Raw genomic sequence first — 21,832 nt, forward strand, 5'->3', positions numbered from 1 at the left:
TAATTAGGTAACCTCTACTCTAAAATTTGGATTCCGTAGGTACATGTACATGCACATAATAACACGGTACCTTTGTGGAGATGTTTGCATTGAGGTACCTCCTACATGCACATGCTATGTACTCGGGTACTTCGACTGACCTGGTCCCCCTGCGGATATTTTTGTTTACTGGGACCCCTCCAGTCTCAAATATGATTGGCGACAAGCACATCCCACCCTCATCGCACTCTAACCTAGGATATTACATACACTATCTCCACGGTCTTTTTGTCGCGTGGTTGACATAACTACCTCTTAAACTACAAAGGAGTTAGAAAAATCCAAAATTCATACAATTGAATTATAGCATTTTTCGGCTTAAATATAATTGGGTCTGGCTGGACTTCTACGCGACCTTATTAAAACCTACAAGACGCGCCGCCTATTCCTTGTCGCGTCTAATGTCCAAGGCGAAGTCTGCTGCATTACTTAGGCTAGTGGGTTCGGACGACGAGGAAGAAGATATCTTAGCCGAAGACACAGCAACTACTACAATCATGGCCCCCGGAAGAAAAACCCGTGCGACGGCTGCTTCTGTTAAAGGTGCCTCTACAACGAAACCCCCAGCACGAAAAGCATTAGTTGATAAAGCAGCGAATATACAAGAAAAACCCGTACGAGGAAAAGGAAATAAACGACCTGCCGCAGAGGAGATCACAGCGGTAGTAGAGGATGAGCTGGAAGGGGAGTCGATAGCTAGCGATGCGAAGCCTAAAGGCGCGAGAGGCCGACCGCGAGCCGCGAAGGCACCGAAAATATCCAAAGATGACGAAATATCGACTACCGATCAATTAGAACCCACGACTCGACCGGCAGGTAGAAGGGGACGTAAACCGAAGACAAATACCGATACATTACCTGTGGAACCCGAAATCCCCGAAACTCAACCAGCCGAGGACGAGGTTCCGGAGACGCAAGCAGCCGATACGACGGGATTTAGTGCGGAAGAATATGACCAGATAGAGGATTTGCCTCCTCACAATCGCCACGGATCATCCTCTGTTCAACGTATCCAGTCGCATAATATATTCGGTATAAATCAAAGAACGGTACCAGCTTCAGATTCCGATCTTCACGAACCATCGATGAGACGACGAGTAGGAGACCTGAGCCGGAAGTATGAGAACTTGGAGGCAAAATACCGAGATCTACGCGAGATTGGGATTAAGGAAGCAGAGCGCAATTATGACCGCCTTAAGAAGCAATCAGAGGAGAGAGCCAATAGTAAGTAACAAACGAAAGGATTTTAAGGCGTTATGGTGGCGGCTAACCATTTCTAGCTGCAAACCAGCTCATCGAGACTTTGAAAGCGCAGCTATCTGCCCAAACCGAGCTTGCCAAAGAAGCACAACGTTTGAGAGAACAGCTAGAGGCCAGTCAAACCAAAGCAGACCAACTTCAAAACAAGGTCAACGATACCAATGCTTCGTTAATGGAGGCGAAGACGGAGGTCAAGACACTCACCACGAAGCTAGCTGCTGCCCGATCAGCCGAAGTGACATCCAAGATCCCGGGCAGTGCTATCAAAGGGTCAAGTGCAAATAACCGACTTCTCGCCAACGCCGAAGCCGCGGCTCAGGTGGCGCAAATGAAAGAAGATCTATACGGAGACTTGACCGGCTTGATTGTCCGTGGTGTTAAGCGCGAGCAGGGCGGAGAAACTTACGACTGTATCCAGACAGGTAGAAACGGAAGTAAGTTTACTTATAATTCTACCATTTCTTCCTTTGTCAACTCTTCGAGCTACGAAGCATCGACTAACCTATTTCTCTAGCTCTTCATTTCAAACTGGTCGTAGGTGGCGAGGATCTGACGGAGAAACTTGACGAGCCTCAGTTCATGTACATGCCTCAGTTAGATCCAAGTCGCGACCAGGATTTGATCGATATACTACCTGACTATCTCGCCGAGGAGATTACTTTCCCTCAGTCACACGCCGCGCGGTTTTACGCGAGAGTCATGAAGGCACTCACGGAGCGTCCGGAATATGACTGAGGAGAAGACTGTGCACTTTTTTATTTATTTGCTAATACGAAGTTCGGACGGGCGGGGAACGAGTTATTGTAGATATCCAGATACCAGAATATAATTCTTTGCTGTTTAGTACCCCTTTTATTCAGATAAGGGGTTAATTGAAGGCCGAGTTGACTCGTTCCCCCACATATGGATGCTGATATGTTAGGTACCTAGTGTACGTACCTAATCAGCCCTGTCAGTGCACCCTAGACCCATACCCGTACATTAGGTACAATACCTTAAATTAAGAATCCCTGCAAATGCAGACGCGATTTCCCAAGACGACACCTTGACGGCTGTCATGAAAGCGGGTTCCAATCTGTCAATCTTAACTTGCGACTTGGATCTTCCCCTACGTACTCCACGTCGTAAAGCATATTCAAGTCCCGTCTTAGATAGAGCTGAGGATCATATACGAAGACATAACGCGTTAATTCATCCGTGTCTTTCTCCTATTTCATATTTCCTATGGATCCGCATTGGGCTGGCCAACCCATCTCATCTAAAATTCCGAAATTTTGGTGAGACGCTTCTTCACTTAACTACAGCTTTTTTCCTTGTCCAGGAGACGACTTGTCCTTTACGGTCTACAGCAATGGCGGGCACCGGCCGTTTTAAATTCCTGGCGATAGCCATGGTATTCCACCTAATTTATATATACTCTATTTTCGATGTCTACTTCGTCAGTCCCATCGTTAGTGGAATGCAGTTGTTCCGCGTAGAGAGACCTGCCGGGGTTAAGGCGCCGGCAGATCGCCTCGTCCTCTTTGTTGGTGTGTACCGTTCCTCTATGGAGCATCCGAGTTGAAATTGCCGTCGCTAACGGATGTATCAACTAGGCGATGGGTTGCGCGCAGACAAGGCTTTCCAGTCACACCCCGAACCCTTCCCTGAAACCGAAGCCGATGAGGTCCCGAGACCGCTCGCGCCTTACCTACGTTCTCGTGTGCTAGAACATGGCACATTTGGTGTTTCTCATACGAGAGTACCCACTGAATCTCGACCCGGACATGTCGCTCTGATCGCTGGACTTTACGAGGATGTGTCTGCTGTCGCGACCGGCTGGAAATTGAACCCGGTCAACTTCGATAGCGTCTTTAATAGAAGCGCTCACACGTGGAGTTGGGGCAGCCCCGATATTCTTCCCATGTTCCAACACGGCGCAACTCCTGGCAGGATAGACGCGGACTGCTATGACGCAGAGTTCGAGGATTTCTCTAAAGATGCGCTTGAGCTAGATTTTTACGTGTTCGATCATGTCAAGGAGTTTTTTGCTGCCGCACAAAAAAACAAGACCTTAAATGATGCTCTAAGACAAGAGAAAGTTGTCTTCTTCCTTCATCTCTTGGGATTAGATACTACTGGTCATTCATATCGACCATACTCAAAGGAATACCTTAGAAATATTAAAGTCGTTGACCAAGGCGTCAAGGAAATAACGGAGCTAATTCAAAAGTTTTACAACGATGATAGGACAGCTTTCGTGTTTACGGCTGATCATGGCATGAGCGATTGGGGAAGCCATGGAGACGGCCATCCAGATAACACCAGGACTCCGCTCATCGCATGGGGATCAGGTATAGCCAAGCCGTATGTGTATTCAGGGACCATCGCCCCCGGTCATGATGAATACTCATCGGATTGGAACCTGGACCAAATAAAGAGAAATGACGTACAACAAGCGGATGTTGCTGCTCTAATGGCCTACCTGATCGGGGTCGAGTTTCCCGCCAACTCTGTAGGAGAACTCCCGCTGTCATATCTCTCTGCGAATATTAAAGAAAAGGCCGAAGCGTCTTTGGTGAACGCTCAGGAAATTCTAGAAATGTACAAAGTGAAAGAGAGCAGCAAGAAGACAACGGAAATAAGATATCGATCCTATAAACCTTTAAGCGAGGAGAGTAGTTCATCGCCCGAGAGTCGAGTGTCATCTATCAGAAAGTTAATCGATAATGGAAACTTCGAAGAAGCTATCGAAGAGTCTGCGGCGCTGATGAAAATTGGACTCGAAGGGATGCGCTATTTGCAGACCTACGACTGGTTATTCTTGAGGGCTCTCATTACCATCGGCTATATAGGATGGATGGCGTACGCCTTGACAACCGTTTTGGACCTACATGTATTGCAAGGTAGCACTCAACCCTCGAGAAGCCTTGGTGGCACCATTGCCTTCTCCTCAATCCTTGTTACGCTTTATGCGTCCTTCATCGTGTCGCACTCACCTATCACCTACTACGCATACGCCTTCTTCCCTGTATTCTTCTGGGAAGAAGTTTACGCTCGCAGGGACAGTTTGATTAAGGGAAGACAGGCCTTGTTCGGCCACATCAAGACCGGGCCCAATGTCTTATCCCTTGCGCTTAACATTATCACATATATTGGCATCATCGTGTCGTTGGTAAGTATTCCTTTTCGATTTCCTAGGAGGTTTCTGAGGATGACTAACATATATAGGCATTTGGATATATACATCGCGAAGTTTTTACAATACTGTATATCGTAGGATCATTATATCCTTTGACTATGGGGATATCTTTCCTCCGGAAGTATTCAGTTCTCTCTGCGACTTGGTTTATATCATGTCTAGTAATGAGTATTTTTACTTTGCTACCAGCAATGAAAATTGAAAACATACCCCTTACGTAGGTCGACCCGGTTGGTTACCCCTTAAATCTACCGAGCTGACAAGTAATAGTATGGTTGGCGGTGCACTCATGGTTGTTGTCGGCATCGTGTACCTGATTTTTGAAGATAAGTTCCTGGCCGATTCTTCAGGTTCAAAGAAAAACAGCACATTGCAGAAGGGTAATGAAATTTCCCGAGCTTTAATCGGCATTCAGGTGAGTTTTCTACTTCGCTTGACTAACGTGCTATACTAACTGGAGTAGGTTGGACTTATCATACTAGCTATGCTTGTAACGCGGAGCAGTGCTCTATCACTTCAAGCAAAACAGGGTCTGCCACGCGGGAACCAAGCTGTAGGATGGTTGGTGTTGATTGTATCGTTTTTGATGCCCGTCGCTCATCGACTTCAACCTAATCACCATTACCTTCATAGGCTACTAGTTATTTTCCTTACGTGCGCACCAACCTTCGTCATTCTTACTATCTCCTACGAGGGTCTATTTTACTTCGCCTTTAGCCTATTACTGGTTACCTGGGTGCGATTAGAACACCACGCCTATGAATTCCTCAAGCCAACTAGGAAGACGTCAGTAGAAGGCAAAGAAACCAACAAGACACCGGCAGAGGCGATAGTGTCCAAGTTTCGACCGCTAGTTCTATCGGATGCTCGTATAGCCTTATTCTTCTTTATTCTACTTCAATCGGCCTTCTTTAGCACTGGCAATATCGCATCTATTTCTTCATTCAGTCTGGATAGCGTAAACCGACTGCTTCCACTATTTGACCCCTTTTCGCAGGGGGCACTTCTGATTCTCAAGCTTATGATCCCGTTTGCGCTGATATCAGCGAACCTGGGTATCCTCAATAAGAGAATTGGAGTAGCGCCATCGGCGCTCTTTATGGTCGAAATGGCCCTGAGTGACATACTAACACTCTACTTCTTCTGGGTAGTAAAGGATGAGGGCTCGTGGCTTGAGATAGGGTCAACAATTAGTCACTTTGCCATAACCAGCCTTCTCTGCGTCTTCGTGGCCGCTCTAGAAGGGGTGAGCGCATTATTTATTGCGGGTGTCGAGGTGAATAACTCGCACGAAGCAGCCGTTGTAAGCAACGGAAAGGCATTGGAAGCGTCGATAGAGACGACCAACGGAGAAACTAAGAAGCCAAAAATAACGCCTTCAGATGAGAAATAAATATGTTAATACACGAGGCGAATCGCTGCTATTAGCTTAATAAATAAATAGCATAATACAATCTATACATACATACTGTACATGCACATTTATTGTAGTACAATTACGTGAATGAAATCTCTATGCAGTCTTCATGTCGTGACAGCGAATCTCGATACGAGACCCCCTAATTCGCTTCCAGACCGAATATTCAATAAATATACCGCTGATCTCGCCTAGCTGAAGATGAAATGTCCACTGAAACTCGCCAAAAGTTGCATATGTACGACGCAATATCTGAAGAAGTTTACCGTCCACAGTCTATGTCACAGTCTATGTATGTATGTTGACGATCTATCTACATTTGGTAAAAGCCTCGGCAGTCCCGACGTGTTAGCGGCGTGTTCAACTTGTCAAGACCGCGAGACAGACTCTCCACATTTCTTTCTTTCTTCTCAGGCTTGAATGCCAAGCGATTCTGCTGCTAGTCGAATATGACGGGTATCTGCCGTAATTCGTGCTGAAGAAGAATAGTGTCGGCGCTACCTATTCTTTAAGCGTATCCTATCGTTGGTACCTATATATAATCAACGCAACGCTTGTGATCTAGGCTAGGATTCTACATAGTAGATAGATATGCATAAGGACTGCAGGCATTGATGTGTTCTACAACGTAAGGTTACTTTCTCAGCTGCTAATACATCTACTGTAGGTATCCCACCTGCTGTAACATATGTGCATACTTTTGCATAGGTAGGTAGGTAGTTTTCCACCATCGTTTCTTTCGCATATCATCGGAGATAGACACGAGTAATTACAACACGATAGTGGATATAGAAGAACCAGCTCGTCATCTGACAGGCTCGTAAGGGTAGTAAGGGTAGTGAGGGTAACAGGGGCGAAAATAGACTAGAAGAAAACGGACTCGCCGCCGGGTTTAGTAACCTCCCACTCTTCTTCACATGTCAATAACACACATATACTATGTATTACATACAATTCCATACAATACCCATGCATGTATATATACTAGTAGTATAGTTGCACACGACCTTTTAGCTGTATTGTATATGTAGGTATTCATCGAATGATCAGTATCTGGATACGGAGCAAACAGACTGCCCGATGTGACTCCATTATTTTATTCTAAGCATTGTTAGTATATATACACGTAAGAGTGTGTTAGGTGCGTTCTCAGCTTCTATGAAAACCGGGCTATAAAAGATGATCGCATATCTCACATGCTTAACCATCTGCTTAAGGGTGATATTTTTACATATTTTTTAAAGCCCCACCACGTGCGACTGGGTTATTGTAATTTTCTATTTATTTTCATATGATTGAGGCTGCAATATTACATCAAGCAGGTATTTTACAATGTATAATTCGTAGTAAGAAGCTTGTATGTACATTAAGTACCTGTTAGTTAATCGAATAGGTATCTGTCCCGAAGACCTCATGGTATGGTTAGGTTAGGTATTGCATGCATGCCCGCGTAGCACAAAGGGCAAACCACATGTGCGCTAATGTTTAATATCCGCATGTATGTACTTGACACCAATAATTACTATGCCAGGTACATAGGAATAACCAGAATGGATCAGGTACAAGACCTACTAAGACGGACATTTCTCCATACCGGCAGCTACGGGACATACCTAATTGTAAGTAACCCGTAGACAACTCGAGAATACATAGGGCATTACATAGAAGGTGGGAAGCTTCCATTCGGCGAGTTAGAAAAGTTCAGGTTGTTATAGACACCGAAGAAAGACAAGACATCAGAAAATCTCCTGAGTCTCCCTAAATCTCCAAATCTCCTGGCATAAGCGCGGGACGACAAATTCGAAATCCGCTCCCGCGCGCTCCCCTTGTCGCATTGAACTCCTAACCCGCTCTCATATTCGCATCGCCTCCCATTTGTGGTCCCCAAAGCTCTTTATTCAACTTTCAATAATTTTCTCTCTTTCGCACGCTCAAGTCCACGATTCACTAGCAAACGGCCCCGATTACCTTTCAGTTAACCTACCTAGGTGCCTATCCAAACGTAGTGTCCCTCCTACCGGTCTACCTATCCTGTCCATGTGCTGCCTCACTAGACGATGAGCCACCGTGAAGTTTGACCCCAAAATCCGAGTCCACCGACGGCGTTCCTTCCGCGTTGACGAGATTCTTCCCCTTTACACAGATTCCCTCTCTTCGGTTATAATAGATACGTGTATAATTAATAGGACGCGAATCGAATCCGGATGGACGCCGATATGAATTCTGACGGTGGTGATTTGGCAAGGCAGCAGCACCAACCGCCGGCGCCGCCGCCGCCTCTATCCGACTCGGGGTCGCTAGCTACACCTCCTTCTAATAACTACAACACGCCGCCCGGGTCGACGACGAGTACGCAGAATGCACAAGGCGCAATGAGTTTTCGAAGGTTCGTAGAGAATTTAGTGCGGTAGCATATTATATTTATTTATATATATGCGCCATGAGTCCGCGACGAAAAGGCTGACCAAGAGTGAACTTCAATTAGACAACGTGCTTCGAGGGCATGCGAGGTGCGTATTCTAAATCTTTCTTTATACCTTTTCTCTTCGTGTTGTAGAGATTGCCTGGCGCCCTTTTATGAATTTCAAGCTCGAGCTACCTATCTGGGGCTTGGGGCTTCGAGGTGGGATTATTCTAAAAGAGCCGAGGCATCTCGAGAATGCGATCCATATTCCGTCTACCCTGCATTTCCCATTTCCAAGCTGACCACTCGGATACCAACAGACTTGCCATGCTAGAAAGGTACGAAATAACGCCGTATTTTGATTCGTCGAGTATAAGAAAAAAAGAAGAAAAGAAGAAGAAAAAAACAAATAAATAAATGGCTATAACCATCGAAAACGTTCATAGAAGAAAGACAATATTTACATAACATAAGTTAATTGTTAATTAGGTGCGATGCGATGCGGCGAGCCTTGGCGTCCCCTGTACCAATTGTGTCGCTTTCCAAATCGAATGCAAAATCCCACAACCCAAGAGGAAGAAGACCCAGGCGAACGCAGCAAAAGATTCGGACAGGTGCGTGTACAATCTTGGAATCTTGGCGGCTACCCGTCGTGTAATTGAATATCAAGAATCAAGAAATTGATTAGATCATTTATACATAGTAGCGACCGTGGGGACGTCATCGAAGAGGCCTCTCCGAAGCCACCCAATGCCGGCTCCTCTAATACCTTCCCGGCGCGACCGGCTGTATTACACTCCTCCGAGGGCGTTCCAACATCGACCGCCATAGAAGCTCAAGCTAGGAAAGAAGAAGTTGACCATGACGCATACGTCAACTTGGTTATGAAGCCCAAGTTTACAAGAGCGCCCATCACCGAGGCTGGTAGAGTAGCCTTCTTAGGGGAATCGTCGAATCTGACCTTGTTGGTTCATGATCGCCAGGGAGATTCAGATGTTGTGCATTACCCGCTTCCCGAGAATGTGCGCGGAGCCAGGGCCCGCTTGACTGAGCTGGATAACATCGAGGTTGATATTCTCCATCGACGTGGGGCTTTCTTACTTCCGCCTAGGTCCCTCTGCGACGAGCTCATCGATTCTTACTTCAAATGGATACACCCCATCGTACCCGTTATAAATAAGACTCGATTTATGAGGCAATATCGAGACCCTAAAAACCCACCCTCGCTACTCCTTCTGCAAGCCGTCCTACTCGCTGGCTCTCGAGTATGCCACAACCCGCAACTCATGGATGCGAGCGGGTCGACCACGCCGGCTGCCCTGACGTTTTACAAGAGAGCAAAAGCCCTTTACGATGCTAACTATGAGGATGACCGCGTGACGATAGTCCAAGCCCTGCTCCTGATGGGTTGGTATTGGGAAGGTCCGGAAGACGTCACTAAGAATGTCTTTTATTGGAGTAGAGTTGCTATCATCGTAGCTCAAGGAACCGGAATGCACAGGTCCGTAGAAGCATCACAACTGAGCAAGGCCGACAAGAGATTATGGAAGCGTATCTGGTGGACACTTTTCACCCGTGATCGATCCGTAGCGGTTGCGCTGGGACGACCATGCAATATCAATCTAGACGATTCAGATGTTGAGATGCTGACTGAAGACGATTTCATTGAAGACGAACCGGACAACGCGAGCGGAGTCGCCCCTGATCCTATACATGTTCAATTCTTCCTACAGTACGTCAAGCTTTGCGAGATCATGGGCTTAGTCCTATCCCAACAGTATTCTGTGGCATCCAAGGGTCGACGCCAGAATGCTATCGATCTCACTCACAGCGATATGGCTTTGGCCGATTGGCTACAGAATTGTCCCAAATCGGTATATTGGGAGATGCCACGACATCATTTCTGGAGCGCACTGCTTCATTCTACCTACTATACGACCCTTTGCCTACTGCACCGGGCGCATATGCCTCCTAATAGTAGTAACGCCGCCAGGTTTCCGGACGACTCTACCTATCCTTCGCGAAATATTGCCTTCCAGGCTGCAGGGATGATTACGTCCATCATCGAGAACCTATCGGCGCACGACGAGCTTCGCTACTGCCCTGCGTTTATCGTCTATAGCTTGTTCTCTGCTCTCATCATGCACGTATATCAGATGCGATCACCTGTCTTCTCTATCCAGCAAGTTACACAGATTCGGATTCGGACCTGTATGGAGGCGCTTAAGGAGGTTTCCAAGGTATGGCTAGTAGGCAAGATGGTTCACACCTTGTTTGAATCAATATTGGGTAATAGGAATATGGAAGAGAGGTTACAAAAAGCGGCTGGCAAGCATCATAGGAAAGTTCAGCAAAGCTTAGCTCAGCTAGAGCAGCACCAGCAAAGACAGCAAGAGGCTACTAAACGGAAGTACGATGAGATGGCTATTGACTTCAGTATAAATACACCAGTGCATCAGGAATCGTACGAGCGGTCGCGTCCTCAAACCCCCAGGGGCGAACCTATCCAAAACCAACCACCACACATGGGCCCGCCCATCAACTCACCGAATACTAGGTCCGGAGACGCTTTCATGGGCACTAACAGCAGACCACATACCCGGCCGGCAACCCCGTTCAACCCGTCCTTCTCCGTCCCAACTACGCCCCCGGACCTTTACCTCGTGACTCGTAACTCGCCGAACCTTTCGCAATCCCTATGGGAGAATTTCCAACCGGACCAGCTTTTCCCCGAGAGTTCTCACATGCCGATGCCGCAAATGTCGCCGCCGCAGAACCAGCAAAGTCTCGACCCGAGTCTTGTAAACCCGATACAGGCTGGTATGTCACCGCAGTCGCCTAGGCAGACCAACCAGTTCCAACCCCGGGTGCCGAACAAGGCGGCCGTTACGAGTCCCCAGCAGGCTAACAATTTCTTACAACCAGGAATTGGAGGATACCAGTCCCAGACGAACAACCTGTGGCCGGGAGGCGACGTCAACACGGGAATGCCGGATGGACAAAGTCCAAGTGATAGCTGGAGTACCGGATCCGGACAGCAGCCTGTGCCGGCTACCTTGAATGTCGAAGATTGGTATGCATTGCCACTCAACCCATCAAGATGGGGAATTTGCTAATATATACTCATCGTCTCAGGTTCCAATTCTTCGGTATCAACGGGAGCGACGTAAACTTTTCTGGCTTGGACATGCCCATAGGCTGAGGCTGGCCCTACTGTACAATACAATCATATAATGATATCTCTGATGATGTTCACTCGGTACATTTTCCCGGTCTTTTGTCGAGGCACGATTGACGCGGCGGCATGCAAGCGGGGCTCATACTGTCATGTGTATTTGCTAGGAGTTCCGGTAGGCTTCTTAAGGGTTGATTGAAGCTATGCGAACATAGGTACCTATTGAAAAATGGCCTTGTCACTTACGAATATGTGGGACATGATTGCCTATGAACAATATATATATATATTTATATATTTATATCTATATGCAAGTATGCGGAAGTGTGTGTGTATCTGTAATAAAATTATTACGCAATGAGTAAAAATCTTGGTTGCGAGATGAATATAATATATGTGACTCTGAAGAGATTCGAGTTCAATGTGGTGGTGTTGGCATTAAATGTGAAAGGTGAATGCATTACGTAGGTACCTACGACTGCAGAATACAACTGGTCAGTGCATAAAGATACGTGCTTAGTGGGATAGGTACATGTTACGTCTCTCTCAGGTACCTCTTAAGATATCCTTTATCCTTGTAGGGGCGATTGCTAGTTCATTTTCTAAGCGTCCACAGCGCCGTTCCAGCCGTCTTGGCTGCTATGGCGGTGCTTGGTTTGGGGCTAACGGCGCTGTACTAGTGCGCCTAACCTTGTGTAGACGGTACATAATCAGATAATTCAGTACAAGATTGACGTGCAGACCCTGTCCAATCCCTAAAGGGGTCCAATGGTACGTGTAAATTCGACGAACCTCCTGTACTTCGTAATGTAAACTTCTTTCTACATAATCTACCTTAACCTAACCTAATCAATTAAGACCGTGGCAAGCAGATAACCACCTTGAATTGTTCAGTTCCAGTGCTCTTTCGTTTGCCGGTTGTTGAACAGATATTTCTTTCTCTCTCTTATATCCTTACTATTATTGCAAGTTTACAAGTTCGAAGCCTAACGTTAAACCGACACGACGACTCGTCTTCTTCTCACGTACCATTCACACATGCCACCATTCGGCTGATTGCCGATTTGACCGGAAACCCCCAGTGATTATATATGTATATCGCTCTACGACAGAGATAAGAATAAACCTGCTTGCGAGCTACTTTTCGTCCGATGCGATCAATGTTATCTATTAATCCACACCAGCCCTAGCCTCCGTAGGCTCGTATCGCCCTAGAATATGGCCGATACGGGTAGGAAGTCGAGCCCTGCCGCCCCGAGGTCTACCACTGGTCTCGTACCTGCCAGTGCTGACGATGGCACTTCCATGAGGTCGCGAAGTAGAAGAGCTCCCGCAAATAGAGATGCAGTGAAATCCCCAGGCTTAGCACCCGCCCAGAGTTCTACTACACCTAGTAGAGGTGTGAGTCCTATGCCGTCTCCACGCCTCGGGAGCAACAAACTACTTCCGAGCGGACGGTCGAGTCCTTCTAATGCTGCATTCTCACGCGGACTTCTCGAGGGCTCGTGGACGCCGAGTTGGGCATCCGTTCAAGACTTTGCATCTTCTTTATTGGACGGCGGTTACAGCAGCGAACCTTCGCGTCCTAATAGCCGCAACGGGAACAAGCCACGACCGAAGTCAACATGGAAAGGATTTGGAGGTGGGATTGCGAAATTCGGTAAGTCTCCTAGCGATTGGGGACCAGCACCTCCGGCTGGATCACAACCGGTCGCCGGTGACATCGGAGCAGGGTCTCTTGCAAAGCGAGAAGCACAGCTAAAGGCTAGGAAAACTGCCAGCGTGTTGGAAAGCTACGAGGGTGTCAATGGTGGTCTGGATGTGGCTGGGAAATATAAGAGGAGGAACTCGGACGAGACCCCACGAAGCGCAACAGAGGCCGTAGAGGAGCAACTAGTATATTTGCATCACGTACAGCCCACAGACACATATGCGGGTATCGTCCTTCGTTACAGATGTCAGGAACAGGCATTCAGGAAAACAAACGGTCTATGGTCACGGGATAATATTCAAGTGCGCAAGCATTTAATGATACCCGTCGACGCATGCGAACTCAAGGGTCGGCCGTGCGACCCTCCATCCCAATACTCTCAGAAAGTTGATCTTTTAGCTACTACTCCTATGACTGGGGACCTCAGAAGCCCTATCTCATCTACTCCACAGTCGCGGCAGACGCACGATAGCTACTTCGACTCTATCAGTGGGAAGTCAGCAGGACTTCATACGCAAGAAGACGAGGAACCGCCTTGGACCCATGTGCGATGGGTCAAACTCGATTTTTTCCAGGAGCCCGTAGAGATTGTCAGAGTCTCAAGGAAGTCCATGGGATATTTTCCCCCTAGGCGAAAGAAGAGTGTTCACACTGTATCCACCTTCTCAACCCCGCGCCATTCTCTCGACCTATCAAAAGCCGTAACAAACACGTCCGAAGTCTTCGACAGCCCAGCTCAACTCTCATCCAGGCGGCAGAGTTCCATTAGTGCGCGGCCAGCAGCCGCGAGTCTTGGAGCTTCCTCACCTGCTAGAAGCAGAGTCACTAGTTTGGGCGAAGCGGATAGCGTGCCGGCGTGGATGCGTAGGCCGGGTGGCGTAGGGTCGATGGGAAGGAGCGTTAAGGCGCCGGGTCCGGCGAAGGATTATCTCAACACATGGGTCAATAAGACACTCCCCGGGCTCGGCATCGACTCGATGCCCTCGATGTCCGTCATGGGGTCCGAGACCGCGCACTTCGGGTTCAACAAAGCGACAGAGGAAACAGCCGGGATCGTAGAAAGCCCCTTTGAAGACGGCCGAGAAGCTACCTCCCCGTCCCGCAATGGCATAGGTCTCGAACACGCCGCGGCGTCCATCGAGTCCTGGCTCCGTGGCGCGTGGGCAAAACGCCCGGCTACACCGAGACTAAGCTCGCACAGAAAACCGCCCGAGGACCTTGATCTCATCGAGTTGGCGGATGCGAATAGCGACGACGGGCGCAGCAGAGGCTTGGAGCCGGGGCTCTTAGATCAGGGTTTCCGCGGGAACGGCGCCACGGGCCGGAGCGAGGGCGAAGGTACGGTCAGGGGCCGTTCGGCGCCGCCGAGCGCGGTTGCGGGGAAGGGGAAGAAGGCTGACTGAGGGAGGGAGGGAGTAAAGGAGTGAGCGATTGGTTGGTTGGTTGGTTGGTGGGAAGGGCGAGTGAGATATACAACGACGATCCGATGATGAAATTTTAGAAGAGCAATCATTTTCGATAGATGGTAGTTCGGCCCGGTCCGAGCTGGCCTGATTTTTTTGATGTTTGCGTGCGTGTACCCAGTCAGTCAACTTCGCGGCAGCAGCAGCAGCAGCATATCACGGTTATCCTCTTTTCTCTCCCGTTTTCCTCGAGGCACTGTGTGCGCACGTTGGCTGGCTTGGTGTGTTGATATGAGTGTGTGTGTGTGCCTGCATTGCTGGAGGCGTTCAGGGGGATCCCATGGCGTATTTTTTTTTTTTTTGTGCCATGTTGCGGGTTTTGAAATTACCTACATACCTTAGGTGCTTACCTATGTATGCCCGGCCTTCTTCTCTTTTTTTGTTGTTGTTGTTGTTTTGTATATAGATTATGTAGTTAAGGTACTATTAGTTACATAAAGATATTTTACAGACTTGCGGGTTTGCATTCGTTGGGAAGAGGAGGGAAAGGAGACGGGGTTTAGGTATGTTGGTATTTTTTGTGCTGCTTTGTCAAGGGGGTAGGTAGTATAGAATACTTAACTACCTAGGTAGGCACCTACATATTTATTGATTTTATAGATTTACCTTAGTTAGGTATGTCACCTGTTTAGCAGGCTATATTTGTGTTGCGTTTATAGGAGGTAGTATAAAGGGTTGCTTACTATGTATGTTGAATCTTATACCTTATCTAAGGTACGATAAGATTATGCGAAGCTGATTATCGATCGGCGTTTAATCTTCAACTTTAAGGTACACATAATTATGTAGTTAGCGCTCGAGCTTCATCTTTCTCAACTCTACTTAACCTACCTAGGGTCCCCGTCCGCGCTGCGTCATGAAGTATACGTAGACACATTACATGTACGTAGGTAGGAAGCTTCTATACTCAATCCTCAAACTTGGAGCATTACGGTACCTATTGTACAATACCTTAACTACCAGGTATGTAGCTTGTCTAATTGCTTTCGCTAACTGTCGAATACTCGTAGTAGCCATGCTTCCGCGACACCCACCGCCAGGCGATATCCCAACCGCGCCCTATCTACGATCGCGAATGCCACCCTCCTCCTCTTAATCGCACAGGATATACTACCTACCTAAACTAACCCAGCCGTATTTACATACATACATACATGTTACTGCCATTACACCACCCCGCCGTTGCCGATACAGAAAAAGAACAAGAAGAAATACGAAAATGCCGATCTGCATCGAGTGCCGACACCCGGTCAAGACGCTATGGACGCAGTACTCGGGAGCCGGGGACCCGTCGAGCGGGCACAACATCCGGCTGACGGTGTGCAAGAAGTGCGGGCGCTTCTGCGACAAGTACGTCGAGCACGACTTCGTGGTGCTCTTCATCGACCTCGTCCTCATCAAGCCCCAGGTCTACCGGCACCTGCTGCATAACACGCTGATGCGCGAGCGCGACCAGTTCGACGTATGTCTATCTATTTATATATACCGTGTATTTTTTCGTAGTTATTTTAGAGAGAGATATATATATATTATACGCGAATGCTGATCAGACAGAAATATTGCCAACAACAGCCGTCTATTATACGTCTCGGAACCCTACTGCTGCTCTTCGACGTCTATCTCACTTGGGCGCGCATCGAGAAGCAAGCTGCGCCTAACCCGAATTCTCCTACGGGGGGAAGTAACCTGGGGAGTCTGGCGCAGCAGCCTATTGTATTTCAGTATCTATTCTTTCGTAAGTTCCTCCTCTCCTCCTTTCTTTCTTTCTGTCTCTCTCTCTCTCTCCTCTCCTTGAAATACTCTGCTAACCAGTTGCCTAGTAATCCTATGCACATTCTCTACGCTCGCCTTCCACCTCAGCATCCGATTCCTAACCTCATCCCCGCTCTCCCCACTCAATATCTTAGGCCTGCTACCAACGTACCCGCGGCCTAATTCGGTATCGACGGCTCTCCTGGTCTCGTCGTCTACTAAGCTGTTCCCGATCCTTATGGTCATTTGGGACTATGATGTGCCGGCGGCGGCGCGTAGTCTAGGCTGGGCTGTCGTCGCAAACAATGTCGAGGCCCTTGAGATCCTGCTTGACTGTGGGTATGGCGTCGCGCTGGCCCTAGCGGCTGCGGGCGCTGTCGCTCGTTGGTTAGTAGGCAGAGCGGTCTTGTGGGCTGTCGGGCTCGAGGACGTGGATTCGGGGGGCGAGAGCGGTGTTGCGGCTGATGGAAGGGCGTTGTGGGCGCTGCTCGTCTATGCGAGGGAATGGGCGGGGAGACTGGCTGTTGGGTAATATATTAGTTGCTTCTGGCTTAGAGCAGAATGCTCTTGTGAAGGGATACAATATGAATTGCAAAGAAGAAACCAATTCGTTCAAAATGCTGTCGTATTAAGAACACTATGTCCGCGCAGATGTTCAGCAACATCTGCTCGCTCTGCTGCTGCCAAGTGCTGATATAATTGATGCCCATCTTCCAGAACGCCAAAACCAAACACGTAGATAACGGTAACGATGTTATACAGGCCCATCCCGGCTTAATCCGGCTTGTCTTGTCCTCCTCGCAGCACCGTCGTGCCCTTTGCCATTCTTCTTCCCAACGTTCGAGCCGAACACTAAGTTATCCCCCCCTATATTTCTAACTTTCGTAACTCTTACAAACCTCATCGTCCTTGGCCCCTTTCAACCCGCATCATTCCCGCACTAGATCGCTTCGTGTTGTTCAGGAGAAGCGCAGAGCCCAGCTCAAATGTGTTGGAAGCCCTCGCGGACGGTGGACCGTCTCGGCTCGATGAGCGGATGCAGCTGGGCCATGAAGGTGATGAACCACATCAGGTAGCAGCTGACGAATGCGAGGATGAGAGAGGAGCGCCACGTTCTATTATTGAATCCCACCAGTCAGCAAACAAGAAAGCAAGATCAGCATTGGGAATATTGAATTCCTCCCCGCCGGTCGCCTTGTATGTAGGTATGTATGTATGTAGAATGGGGAAATGCAAGAGGGGGAGAGAGAGAGTGAGTTGCTTACGTCTGGTTTTCGCCCTTGGGCGACAACATCCAGGCTGCGACGCAGAGGGCGGCCACGATGGCGAGGCCGACGAAGACGCTGTAACTGTGGTGCGGTACGGGTCAGCTAATTTGTGTAGTTACGGGGGCAGGCATCGCCAACAACGTACCCCTTTGCCATATTGTAAAGCAGGGTAATTCTCGACTTCGAATTAGTAGATTTGGTAGCTGGGGAATGGGAAGGATATGTAGTTTGGCGTTAGGAAAGCTTCGGGTCTAGGTAGTGTAGATTGAAGCTTGCCTGCAGGTGGTAACGGTGGTTAATTGGTCGGGGGACTGGTAATTGGTTAAACACGGTTCAGCCCTGTTGCGCTGGACGTTGGGAGAGTTAAAGATGTGCTTACATAAGGTATGTACAACACCTACATGTATCTTATCAAGGGTTACCTGGTTAGGGACCTTAGCTAGGTACCTAGGTATTCTTTATTCGATCCCTCAATATTTTAAGATGGCATTTAAACTCAAAAAGTTCACCGAGTCGCAACAAGTATTACTTTTTACTAATACCAGTTTTGCAGCAATTAAACCCACCATATATTCTATATTCTGTTCTATAAATCATGCGTCGTTCTCAAACTTCAACCCATAGTCTTTCCTCGCAGCGCCGTAGATTCCCGCAATATCGCCCTTGTCACCGCCCGCGTGCTCGGCGACGCTCTTCAAGTAGTTTTGAGCGACACCCAGCAGCTTGAGCTCGGCGCCTCCGCTCTTGGCCAAGTTCGAGGCGTGGCCCGCGTCTTTAAGCGCGTTGTTAGCCGAGAAGAGCGGCTCTTCCATCTTCCAATATGTGCCCTTAAGCATGCGCTCCGCGTAGACGCTGTATATGCCGCCGTACAGTTGGTCGACAAACTGTTTTAGCGGTTCGGGGCCGATGCCGATCTTCTCTGCCGCTGCGAAGCCCTCGCCTAGCACCGTCACCATGTTCACGATGAAGGTATTGCCGAGTAGCTTAAGCTTTAGCGAGTTCGCTGGCGGCTGGTCCTCGAATGGGATCTCTGCCCGGCCCATTACGCCCTTGATGTAGGGTCGTATCTTGTCAATGGCAGACTTTGTTCCTGCGGGGAGGAAACTACGTTTCTAATATGAGTAAAAAAAGAAAAGAAAAGAAAAGAAAAAGAGTTCTTAGAGTAGGTCAGGGTGAAATATTCCGACTTACACGAGCTGCCCTGCTTCGGCTGCTGCTGGCGCTCCGAAGACAGGGCTTGCAATGAATTCGCCTCCCTTCTCAGCTACTGAGTCGGCGGCTTTTTGTGCAGTGTCGGGATGAATCGTGGAGCACTCAATAAATAGCTTACCCGCTACGTCAACTTTAAGGATGGTGTCGAAGACGTCCTTGACTGCAGCGTCGTTGGAGAGGATGACAAAGATTATGTCGGCCTTCTTGACGCCCTCCTCGATAGAATCGACAATCTCAGTCTTTCCCGCGGGGAGTTTAGATGCTACGTCCTCAGAACGCTTTCTGGTTCGGTTGTATAAGAGCAGAGGCTTCTCGAGGTTGCCTTTCTCCACCAGATTCTTCACCATCCCCTTGATGAGAGAATTAGTGAGTCAGGCGCAAGTATCACGATATTAGAGACTTACCCGCCCCATGTTCCCTAGGCCGATCCATAGTAGTTGAGGTGCCATATTTACTATGTCTCACCAGCTACTAAGATATATTAGTAATTAACGCTTGGGGAAGCACGGAGTGGTCGTACGTAGTAAGTACCTGTGAGCATACTTACTTGGATAATAGGGATAATAGTATATTTTATTCGAGCGTGGCAGGAAATTAGTTATTATAACGCCCGGATAGCTTCAACAAATCTAATGTGGTTATGTTCTCTAAGCGTCTATATTTCAAGCTTTAGGAACATCGCTTTAGGAACATCAGCAGAGGGGTAGCCTTTGTATCTAATATAATATGATAAGTAACCGGTTGCAGTCACTGGATACTGGATGATAATATGCCCGGCCATTGACTAAAGCTGCTGAGCTGCTGAGCTGCCCCGCAAGCTTCCGGTCTAAAGCGACCTTTAACGGCCAATTTTCGTCATTAACATTCGGCTTTAACTTGTTCATATTTCATATATCGGCAGCTGGTTGATGCATACATACATACATACATGGGGGTTTAAAACAACCTCGTGCTTCTTTAGCAACCATAAACATGCGCTTAGCCGCCCAGGATGTTATCAAGTAGTAGGGTACGGACCGGCGCTCGTGCAAATCTCGCTCTTATTACAAACCTCACTCGAGGACCTCGTCATCGTCGACCTCTTCATCTAGCTCCACCTTTTCTCCTAGATGACTATACCCCACGGTACCAGTTGCTATCGCAGGCCGACGCTGCTAAGAAGCGCGAGCTCGCCCGCGCGCACCTCCGAAACTGTAACCTCTGCCCCCGGCTTTGCGGCGTTAACCGCTACGAGACGACGGGCATGTGCCTCATTGGGCATGATGTCAAGGTCAACGTAATCGCTCCCCACTTTGGCGAAGGTCAGAGAGCCGATTCCATAGGTACCCAGTATTTGTAGATCCGGATTTCAAACTAACATGAGCAACAGAGCCTTGTATACAAGGTCACAATGGGAGTGGCTCCGTCTTCTTCTCCGGGTGTAATCTTCGATGCACGTTTTGTCAGAATCATGACATTGCTCATCAGAGGAACGGATTCGACTTGACGCCCGAAGAGCTGGCGCAGTGGTATATTAAATTGCAGGACGTTGGCAATGTTCACAATATTAATCTCATTACTCCTGAGCATGTGGTACCGCAAGTGGCTTTGTCCGTGCTACACGCACGCGATCTGGGGCTAAAGATCCCCATCGTTTACAACACGTCAGCATTCGACTCGCTCGCGTCGCTAGAGCTCATGGATGGGCTTGTCGATATTTATCTCCCAGACTTCAAGGTATGGAACAAGGCTACGTCTCAACGCCTGCTCAAAGCCGAGGACTATGCCTCCACTGCTTGCGAGAGTATCAAGGCGATGCATGCCCAAGTTGGGGACTTGTGTTTCACTGGCGACGGTATAGCGAAGAAAGGCGTGCTAGTCAGACACTTGGTAATGCCGGGAAAGGAGGCAGAAAGCGAAGAGATCATGAGATACCTAGCGCAGAATGTATCGCGAGACATCTTCGTCAACATCATGGAGCAGTATAGACCTGATGCTCACGTTGGGAAACCAAAAAGAAGAACCAAGAAGGAGGCGGCTGAAGAGGGTGTTCAAGAGGAGGTCAGATATGCGGATATCAATCGACCCGTCACTAAGGAGGAGGTATCGATGGTGAGAAAGGCCGCAGAGGCTGTAGGATTGGTAAGTCCTATCTTTCTTTAAGCTATTTACACCACGTATAAGTCATATAGGGGTAACGATCACTAACGTGTATTGCTATAGTGGCGCTTTTGCGATCCTCCTCGACATGATGGTTTTGCTATATGACGCCCTTTACATACATAAAAGTCTACTGGGCATACTGTTATTTAAATTCTTACACTCGGTACATACCATCAATCCAACATGTTCTATACATAAACCCGAGAGACTATTTTTGAAAGACATCGATATAGTCTAGAAGGGAAGATTTGCACTCTAGAACCTGCTTTACTCATTACAGAATCATTTCCATTGTGAATGCGAATCAGCCCGCGCCGGATAAAGTCTCAGTCTATAAAGTCCAAGGTAATATCTATACGGTTATAGTAAATGTCTATTACGTCCCTAAGGATGACATCTTTTGTTGATACTAACATCCTACTATAGAACAATAAACATATCCTAGGAGATCGATTCTACAACGTATATTCACTGCACGGGTGTGTATCTATTTTCTTTATGGAAACTCTCGCTACACCTAGAATCGCAGTTTGCCTTGTACTGACATTACTATCGTGAAACCAGAGCACCCTAGAGAAATGTCTCTTGTTGAACTCTTTCTATTGATTTTTTATGCCGGTGGATATTTGTCCCATCCACTTTGCCGGATGACTTGACTTGATCTACAAATAGTTCCATCTCTCTACGTCCATTCAGCATAGAGAAAATCCCATAAGCTAAGTTCGTAGAGGCCACAATTTCATTATGGCAGAAAATCCAGGAGACCAGAAGCCCCGTCATAACCATGGCTCCAGGAACCATATGAATA

The 21,832-nt window shown here is 48.0% G+C and overlaps 8 protein-coding genes across 8 annotated transcripts; 5 read left to right on the forward strand and 3 right to left on the reverse strand.

Annotated features, from left to right (window-relative positions):
- Positions 1–6: 6 nt before the first annotated feature.
- On the forward strand, positions 7–2,315 carry F5Y00DRAFT_239798 (chromosome segregation protein Csm1/Pcs1-domain-containing protein). The gene is made up of 3 exons (XM_048008138.1): positions 7–1,263; positions 1,320–1,733; positions 1,814–2,315. The coding sequence occupies exons 1-3, from the start codon at positions 441–443 to the stop codon at positions 2,032–2,034; spliced, it is 1,458 nt and encodes a 485-aa protein (XP_047864038.1). The 5' UTR covers positions 7–440; the 3' UTR covers positions 2,035–2,315.
- On the forward strand, positions 2,305–5,947 carry F5Y00DRAFT_239800 (PigN-domain-containing protein). The gene is made up of 4 exons (XM_048008139.1): positions 2,305–4,453; positions 4,510–4,697; positions 4,751–4,895; positions 4,944–5,947. Exons 1-4 carry the CDS (start codon positions 2,882–2,884, stop codon positions 5,871–5,873), a joined length of 2,835 nt encoding a protein of 944 aa, XP_047864039.1. The 5' UTR covers positions 2,305–2,881; the 3' UTR covers positions 5,874–5,947.
- Positions 5,948–7,496: 1,549 nt separating this feature from the next.
- Positions 7,497–11,808, forward strand: F5Y00DRAFT_239804 (fungal-specific transcription factor domain-containing protein). The gene is made up of 6 exons (XM_048008140.1): positions 7,497–8,283; positions 8,383–8,407; positions 8,622–8,639; positions 8,791–8,915; positions 9,008–11,374; positions 11,437–11,808. Exons 1-6 carry the CDS (start codon positions 8,102–8,104, stop codon positions 11,501–11,503), a joined length of 2,784 nt encoding a protein of 927 aa, XP_047864040.1. The 5' UTR covers positions 7,497–8,101; the 3' UTR covers positions 11,504–11,808.
- Positions 11,809–12,694: 886 nt separating this feature from the next.
- On the forward strand, positions 12,695–16,934 carry F5Y00DRAFT_253643 (Arv1-like family-domain-containing protein; the record flags this gene model as incomplete). The annotated part of the gene is made up of 6 exons (XM_048010075.1): positions 12,695–14,560; positions 15,066–15,070; positions 15,845–15,968; positions 16,059–16,112; positions 16,223–16,385; positions 16,471–16,934. 6 exons carry the CDS (start codon positions 12,695–12,697, stop codon positions 16,932–16,934), a joined length of 2,676 nt encoding a protein of 891 aa, XP_047864041.1.
- Positions 16,935–17,009: 75 nt separating this feature from the next.
- Positions 17,010–17,998, reverse strand: F5Y00DRAFT_239821 (ATPase, V0 complex, subunit E1/e2). The gene is made up of 3 exons (XM_048008141.1): positions 17,816–17,998; positions 17,668–17,751; positions 17,010–17,517 (listed from the first exon to the last, which is right to left on the reverse strand). The coding sequence occupies exons 1-3, from the start codon at positions 17,824–17,826 to the stop codon at positions 17,385–17,387; spliced, it is 228 nt and encodes a 75-aa protein (XP_047864042.1). The 5' UTR covers positions 17,827–17,998; the 3' UTR covers positions 17,010–17,384.
- Positions 17,999–18,263: 265 nt separating this feature from the next.
- F5Y00DRAFT_263015 (NAD binding domain of 6-phosphogluconate dehydrogenase-domain-containing protein) lies at positions 18,264–19,331 on the reverse strand (the record flags this gene model as incomplete). Its single annotated transcript, XM_048011468.1, has 3 exons — positions 18,264–18,774; positions 18,862–19,232; positions 19,287–19,331. 3 exons carry the CDS (start codon positions 19,329–19,331, stop codon positions 18,264–18,266), a joined length of 927 nt encoding a protein of 308 aa, XP_047864043.1.
- A 245-nt stretch (positions 19,332–19,576) lies between these two features.
- On the forward strand, positions 19,577–21,171 carry F5Y00DRAFT_98684 (uncharacterized protein). The gene is made up of 3 exons (XM_048014419.1): positions 19,577–20,183; positions 20,252–21,003; positions 21,085–21,171. The coding sequence occupies exons 1-3, from the start codon at positions 19,874–19,876 to the stop codon at positions 21,127–21,129; spliced, it is 1,107 nt and encodes a 368-aa protein (XP_047864044.1). The 5' UTR covers positions 19,577–19,873; the 3' UTR covers positions 21,130–21,171.
- A 170-nt stretch (positions 21,172–21,341) lies between these two features.
- On the reverse strand, positions 21,342–21,812 carry F5Y00DRAFT_239829 (uncharacterized protein; the record flags this gene model as incomplete). Its single annotated transcript, XM_048008142.1, has 3 exons — positions 21,342–21,369; positions 21,451–21,503; positions 21,589–21,812. A coding segment is annotated over one exon (218 nt), but the record flags the coding sequence as incomplete, so codon positions are not given.
- Positions 21,813–21,832: the final 20 nt, after the last annotated feature.

This window comes from Daldinia vernicosa (assembly GCF_022497035.1).
Source record: "Daldinia vernicosa strain CBS 139.73 unplaced genomic scaffold F5Y00scaffold_29, whole genome shotgun sequence".
Taxonomy (NCBI): domain Eukaryota; kingdom Fungi; phylum Ascomycota; class Sordariomycetes; order Xylariales; family Hypoxylaceae; genus Daldinia; species Daldinia vernicosa.